The sequence below is a fragment of the Arachis hypogaea genome, chromosome 11 (assembly GCF_003086295.3).
Source record: "Arachis hypogaea cultivar Tifrunner chromosome 11, arahy.Tifrunner.gnm2.J5K5, whole genome shotgun sequence".
In the NCBI taxonomy this organism is placed as follows: domain Eukaryota; kingdom Viridiplantae; phylum Streptophyta; class Magnoliopsida; order Fabales; family Fabaceae; genus Arachis; species Arachis hypogaea.
Window position 1 is genome coordinate 19,013,245 of NC_092046.1, and position 8,410 is coordinate 19,021,654.

The 8,410-nt window shown below is 37.1% G+C and overlaps 1 protein-coding gene across 1 annotated transcript; it reads left to right on the forward strand.

Moving 5' to 3' along the window:
* The first annotated feature begins 3,325 nt into the window (after positions 1 to 3,325).
* Positions 3,326 to 4,620, forward strand: LOC112721094 (uncharacterized). Its single transcript, XM_025772166.1, has 2 exons — positions 3,326 to 3,608; positions 3,692 to 4,620. Exons 1-2 carry the CDS (start codon positions 3,326 to 3,328, stop codon positions 4,618 to 4,620), a joined length of 1,212 nt encoding a protein of 403 aa, XP_025627951.1.
* The last annotated feature ends 3,790 nt before the right edge of the window (positions 4,621 to 8,410 follow it).

Genomic DNA, 8,410 nt, shown 5'->3' on the forward strand with positions numbered 1-8,410 from the left:
TTCCCAGCTACTCTCACCTCAACGAAACACTATATGACGTGGATTGCGTAAAGAGGATTCTAGGGCACTTCTTGGACGGTATCGAACACCGAAGCGCTTCGAAAATCGATGGAGATGACAGCATTCCTAGATCGCCGGCGCTCAAACTTGGATCAGTTGGATATTGGCATTTTATGTTTTGTTGATTGTTTTTGTTATTTGACTTTTTAGTTTGTATTTGAATTATATTTTAAAGTTTATATTAAATTATAATTATTTTTAATATATTTATTTATATTTTATTTATTATTTTATTATAAAATAATTTTTTCGGTTTAATCACAGTCTAACCAGTCAAATCTATAAACTAATAAACCAATAGTTAGAACGGTTTAATTACCAATTTGGTTTTGAGAACCTTGCTGATTATTGTTTTTTGACCTGAGCTGATTGATTATTTGTGCTATTTTTTTATTTGCCTTTTTTGGAGGAACCGGAGGATTGTTCAGTTAACATTTATCTGAAAGAAGGCGACAAAAAAAAACGCTTATCAAAATGGGAGCCAGTGTCACACCAAAAATTATAAAAGAAAATGGAAAAGAGGAGCAATAAAGGTAGTATGTGGGCCAACCCACCGATATACTAGGAAGGTTAAGTGGTTAACCCCTTTTCTTTATCGTTTTTGGTAAAATCCCTTTTCTGTTTATGTTTTTGAAATCTCTCTTTTTGTAAATTACATGTTACAATTCATTTGGATGAAGTAAAAAACTTTTGCGAAAGTTTGGGCCTTAACCCACTTGTTTTTGCCAAATTTTGCAGGTTAAGACTTAAGACTATCATATTACAAAAAACAAAAAACTTAAGACTATCAACTAATTTGGGTTGGTTGAGTGATCGATTCATTCATCCACTTAAGCAAGCGTTGAGAATTCAAATTTCATTTTATGTATGTAGTAACTCATTAGTTAGCGACAGACCCTTAAATGAAATCTATATCCGCGATGGATTAATAATTGGTCTGTCAACTTAAAAAATATTGTGAAAAAAAAAAGATTTAAGACTATCTCCTATGTCTATTGCTTAATAACAAACCCTTAAATAAAATTCTAATTCGCGATTAATTAATTCTTAATTTATAGTATTGGGATACCTTAGAAAAAAAAGACTGATCCAAAAATAAAAATGCATGCCAGATAAATTCATTGATTGAAATCATAAGTCTTAGTGAGCTGTACAAAATTCATGGATTGTGATTATAGGCTTAGATAAATAAATGAATTAACATGTTTGCACTAGACACTGTTTTAATTATTAATCAATGATTTATTGAAAATAAAAAAAAAAATTGGCCAACTCTACCTAAATTGTTCGGATGATCGGTACTTGCAGACTCCAGCAAAAAAGGGGAATTCTCAAGTCTTTTAATTAACCAATAGAAATATTGAGCAAAAATATTAAAAAACAAAAAACTTGCAAAATCTTAAGAATGTTCTCGGTTACCATGTCGATTTTTTGTTACCCTTTTTTCTTACCAAGAGTATATACTTCAATAGGTTCTTAAAAAATTATTTTTATCGAATATTTTATTTGATAAAAATTTTTTTATTATATTAAAATTTTTAAATTTTATAAAAATAAGATATATAAATCTTTATCTTAGTTATTGCAATGACTAAATTTCTATTACGACCATTATGCGTGAAAATGTTAAATCAATTTCTCTATCTGTTGACCTTCTTAGCCCTCGTGACATCCAATGAGCTGAGATTGGAGCTTCAACTGTGTCTGCTGCTTATTTTTTAATTAATTAACCTTATTAACTTTCTCATACATTGAACCAAATTTGAAGAAAACAATCCACATTTAAAAAAAAATGAATTTAGTTAATATTAAATTATTAGCTAAAAAAATTATAAAAAATATGCAAAGTATAAAAAGATTTTAATATATTTATTATATTTAGTAAAATAAATTATTTAAAATTTTTATTAATGATAATTTTAATATGTGTTTTTAAGATATATATTAGTTAATTAAATCTTTAAAAAAATCTAATTAGTTCCCAGCCGTCGTGACCAACTTTTTTGCGAACGGGTTGACGTTGAATTTTCTTTTATTAGTTGTAGAAAAGAACTATATATATATAGTATATCCACTTGATTTAGTGGAATCAATGCAACGTTATTTGCTGAATTCATTTCATGTAACATTGAATGTGTTTGACTAAGGTATTTTCATGGATTAATCTGAGAATTCGATCACGTGTTGGTGGAATCTTTTATCCCCTTGACAATTTCATGATGATTATAAACCATAAACATGTGATGACTTCTGGTAAATTTGACTAACCGTTTTCAACGAAATCTATGTTATTAGTTATTACACTTAGGGATTTGTACTTTTAGAAATGGAACGTCAACTAAGATTGTAATACAAATTTGGGAATTATATTATGGATTTGTTTGAGCACTATTAAATTAATAAAAAATAAAATTTAATTTTTTTTATTTTTTAATGTGTTTGATAAATTTTTAATAATAAAAATAAAAATATTAAAAAAAATTAAAATTATTTTTTAAATATTATAATTTATATTTTTTTTTAAAAATATTTTAAAAAAGATATTATTTATGTAATAAATAGATAAATTTATATGAAATATTTAAATATAAAATTATTTTTCTACCGTATCCTAATAATTCAGAAATTATTGACGTATATTTCGGTCACGTTGTGAAATTCAAATTTACAGTCAACTAAAAAGTTTAGCATGTAAATGTAACTCTCCAAAAATTTTGGATGACACCGAGATTTGCTCAAACCAGCCGTTGAGCAACTCAAATCTTAAATCTATAAAAGTGATATCAATAAGATCAAATACACAGAAGAAAAATACTTCATCCCCTGAAAGCAATAATAATTCAGAGCCATAATCCTACTTCAGAATCATATTTTCGATAATATACACTTCTTGCTTTATTTATCTTATTTATTTCTTTCACTGACTTGAGCGTCGGAGTCCCTTTTGCAGGTACCACGCTCGGGTCCAGGTTCACAACGGTGATGTCTACTCGGCCGAAGCTATCTGAAGACGAGGCTGACAGAAGGCCGAAGCATAGCTCGAACGTTGTATCCTTGCCATAACATTTGGCGCCCACCGTGGGGCCGGGGTTAATTCCACCTCACTCCAAATTCACAGTTTCTATAAACTCATATTTGCTTTATTACCCCCATTTTCCTTTACAGATAAAGAGAACATGACGGATTATTCAGAAACTTAGCAACCCAATCAAGCCCACGCCGATCTTCTGGCCGCAATGCTGCTCTCCAAACGGAAAATCAAAGAATGGCCGAATCGCTGGCGGCAATGCAAAACAATAGAGATCGGAAGGTTGATAGCAAAAGAACAGACGTTGAACAACACGAAGAACATCAATCGGAATCCAACGTAAAAACAGGGGAGACACCCCCAAAAATTGGAAGACGGCGAACCAGCCCATTTTCCGAGGAAAATATGAACTTCAAGATGCCAAAGAACTTTACACTCCCCATGACCCTAGCACCATATAAGGGGATCGGGGATCCTAAAGTTAACGTCACAAAATTTGAGTCTATGATATTCCTCAACAGTGACTCCGATCCGATTTTATGTATATCTTTTCCTACATTTTTAGATGGAGCTGCCTATTATGGTTTTCTAACTTGCCTGCAGGGTTCGTAACCAGTTTTGACGACTTTGCCAAGATGTTCATTAATCACTTCGCAGCATCTAAAATCTATGTGAGGGATTCGGATTATCTCAGCACAATCAAACAAGGGAAGCACGAAATTCTGAAGGATTACATGACGCGCTTTACAACAGCAGCCATGGAAATCCCCGACCTCAACCCAGAAGTTCAACTACATGCCATAAAAAGTGGCCTCCGACCTAGGAAATTTCAAGAAACTATAGTTGTGGCGAAACCAAAAACCTTGGAAGAATTCCAGGACAAGGCCACCGGACAAATAGAAATAGAAGAATTGCGTGAAACACGAAGAAACAAAAGACTACCATCACGGAAGGAAGATGACAGGCCAATCAGGTCAAACAACAGAGATTCTAAAAAACCTTTTAAACTAACACAAAAATTTGATTCATATACCAGGTTTAACACTAGAAGAGAGGATATCATCAAGGAGATACTACATAACCGACTTATAAAGCCACCGGTCAAGGCGGGAACATACCAAGATAAAAAATACGTGGACAAAAGCAAACACTGCACATTCCATCAAAAGTTCGGCCACACCACAGATGAATGTGTTGTGGCTAAAGACCTACTGGAAAGATTAGCGAGACAAGAGCTACTGGACAAATACATCAGCTCTAGAAATTGGAAGGACCTAACTGAGGACACGAGCAAGCCGAGGTATTCCTCGGATCGCAAGGACAAAGGAACATACCGAGACCCGGTAGAAACCCCTGCTTCAAAAGGAATCATAAGTTATATTTCAGGCGGCTTCGCTGGGGGAGGAAGCACGAACACAGCTAGGAAACGAAGTTATCGAGCTATGATGACAGTGGAAGGGTCGAACCAAAACCCAACAATCCCGACCTCAACAGCAAGCATTAGTTTCAATAACGGTGATTTCAAATCGTAGACACCAAACCTGGATGACCCGGTAGTCATCTCAATACACACGGGAGAGTTAACCATAAAGAAAGTTCTGCTCGATCTGGGAAGTAGCGCCGACGTCCTATTCTATTCCACCTTAAAAAAGATGCAACTAAGCGACAGGGCATTGCAACCATCAGGAGAAGAGTTAGTAGGATTCTCGAGAAAGAGAGTCCCTATATCAGGCTATATATGGTTGAGGACAACACTAAGAGAATTCCCAAACTCCAAAACACTAGACATCCAGTTCTTGGTAGTCGACTGTGTTAGTCCTTACAATATCATCCTAGGACGTCCTTCCCTTAATTCATTTAGAGCTATTGTTTCTACTATTCATCTATGTGTCAAGTTTCCTTTGTAGGATAACACAATAATCACAGTCCACGCCGACCATAAGGAAGCTAGACAATGCTATAACGCAAGTCTGAAGAAAATCACGAAGGAGGCTATCCCAAGAATCCATTCAGTATACAACTCAGAAAGCATCCCTACCCTGACCGAAATGGACTCCAGGGACAACAACAGTTGCCCCTCCCCAACAGATGACTTAGAAAAGGTACAACTAAATGAAACAAACCATTACACTAATATTGGTTCAGCTTTTTCTGCAGGAAGAAAACAGAACTTGGAAGGCATATTAAAAGCCAACGCCAACCTATTCGCCTGGACCCTGGCTGACATGCCAGGGATCGACCCAAATTTCATATGCCAAAAACTGGCAGTCAACCCCAATGCCCGACCTATAAGGCAAAAGAAACGTAATCTGGGGACTGAAAGAAGAAACGCAGCAGCAATAGAAACACAAAAACTACTTGATGCGGGTTTCATAAAAGAAGTCCGATTTTCCTCATGGTTAGCCAATGTGGTTATGGTCAGAAAAAGCTCAGGAAAATTACGGATGTGTGTAGATTTCACAGACTTAAACAAGGCATGCCCAAAAGACTCGTACCCATTGCCGAACATTGACAGACTTGTAGATGACACCTCAGGTTACCAAGTGCTGAGCTTCATGAATGCCTATTCCGGATACAATCAGATCCGAATGCACCTAGACGACGAGGATAAGACGGCATTTGTAACCGACCAAGTTAACTTTTGTTATAAAGTAATGCCTTTCGGACTAAAAATTGCAGGGGCCACTTATCAGAGACTAATGGACAAATTATTCAAAAACCAAATCGGATGAAATATCGAAATATATGTTGACGACATGGTCGTGAAGTCCACCTCAGAAGAACAACACGAAACCGACCTAAAGGAAGTTTTCCAACAATTCCGAACACACAACATGAGACTGAATCCGGAAAAATGCGCATTCAGCGTAAAGAAGGGCAAATTCCTCGGATTCTTGTTAACAAACCGAGGTATAGAAGCGAATCCGGAAAAGTGCCAAGCAATCCTAAACATGCAATCCCTGAAGACGTTCAAGGACGTACAGCGACTCACAGGATGCCTAGCAGCCCTATCAAGATTCTTACCAGCTGCAACAACAAGATCCTACCATTTCTCCAAGACCATGAAAAAGTCAGACAAATTCATGTGGACGGACGAATGCGAAAAAGCATTTTCTGACAAATCTTGGGATCACCACCCATACTAAAGAAACCAAAGCAAGGTAAACCACTCTTACTGTTTCTTTCAATTTTAGCTAATACTATTAGCTCTGTCCTTGTAACAGAAATAGAAAAGGAGCAACATCCAGTGTATTTTGTAAGCAAAGTCTTGCAGAACGCCGAAACAAGGTACCCAATGATATAAACGTTCGGTCTAGTAATCACTACCCAGTGCCTGAGGCATTATTTTCAGATGCACCCAATCATAGTTTGGACAGGCCACCCACTGCGACAAATACTATCAAAACCAAACCTAGCAGGGCGACTAACAAAATGGGCAATCGAGCTCTCTGAATTTGACATATCCTATCAGTCGCGAGGATCACCTAAAGCCCAGAATTTAGCCAACTTCCTCTCCGAATTCACAGACAAAGACGAGCACATCAAACCCTGGGAACTATACGTGGATGGAGCATCCAATGAAAGCGGATGCGGAGCAGGAATTCTACTGAAGGACGACAATGGAGTTTACGCCAAACAGTCAATCAAGTTCCTCTTCGAAACAACCAACAACCAGGCCGAGTATGAAGCCTTGTTAGCAGGCTTGAGACTGGCCAAGGAAGCAGAAATCTCCAGCTTAAAAGTACGCTGTGACTCATTACTTGTAGTACAACAAGTAAACGGGCAATTCCAGGTACGAGATTCGCTCTTGGAAAAATATCTGAACTCGGTGAAAACACTAATAAAATCTTTTCAAAATTTTGAAATACTACATATACCTAGAGAACAAAACAGCAGAGCTGACATCTTATCCAAACTAGCTACACATAGGATAACAAACCAAACAGATAAACTGCATCACATTACTCTAACAGAATCAAGTTTAGAAATAAAGTCGGTTTTAAGTGTTACACAGGCAGAAGATTGGCGAAGGACATATATTCGCTACTTAACAAGCGGAGAAATACCAGAAGGCGAAAACCCGAGGACATTCAGATACAAAGCAAGCCAGTATACTTTATTAGGATCCAATCTATACAAACGAGGTATCTCCCGACCTCTCCTAAAATGTCTCGGCCAAATAGAAGCAGAAGCAACAATAAACGAACTACATGACAGAATCTGCGGACACCACACTGGAAGTAGAAGCCTAGCTACGAAAATACTTCGAGCCGGCTACTTCTGGCCGACGTTAAGAAAAGACTGCAAAAATAAAGTCCAGAGCTGTGACGCCTGTCAAAGATGCGCATCGCTCATCCACAGCCCAGCCGAACTCTTACTTACATCAAACATTAGCTGGCCATTCCATAAATGGGGAATGGATATACTCGGACCGTTTCCAATCTCAACAGGACAGGTAAAGTTCCTTTTAGTTGCTGTTGATTACTTCACAAAATGGATAGAAGCTTAACTCCTAGCAAAAATCACAGCCGAAAAGGTACAGAATTTTATTTGGAAGTCTATCATATGTAGATTTGGTTTGCCTAGAGAAATTGTATCTGATAATGGAAGACAATTTACAGACAAAAAGATCGCATCATATTTAACAGATCTGCATATTAAGCATCATTTCTCCTCCGTCGAGCACCCACAAACTAATGGGCTCGCGGAAGCAGCTAACAAAGTTATCTTGAAGGCATTAAAAAAGAAATTAACAGATGCTAAAGGAGGATGGGCTGAGCTCATACCAGAAGTATTGTGGAGTTATAACACAACACCACACACAACAACAAATGAAAGCCCATTCCGACTAGTATATGGCGCAGACTGTATGATACCTATAGAGATTAGCCAAGGATCTACGCGAACCGAGCATTTCAATGAACAAGACAACTCAGACGCCAGAGCGACAGAGCTCGACCTAATAAACGAAGACCGAGAACTCACCAGACTCAGATAAAAGGCCATGCAGGCGACAATAAGGAGGCAGTACAACAAAAGGGTAAGACCGAGAATATTACAAGAAAGAGACTTAGTCCTGCGACAAATGGAGGAAGTCAGGAAGCCACCAGGACATGGGAAACTGGCTGCAAATTGGGAAGGCCCTTTCCGTATCTTAAAAATCATTGGCAAAGGAGCATATTCTCTTGAAACATTAGAGGGAATACCTCTCCTTAACACTTGGAACATCTCATCTTTGAAGATTTACCACAGTTGAATTCTCATGTAACCATGAACTGGCCAGGTACTCTTTTTTCTTATCACGAGGTTTTATCCCTAAGG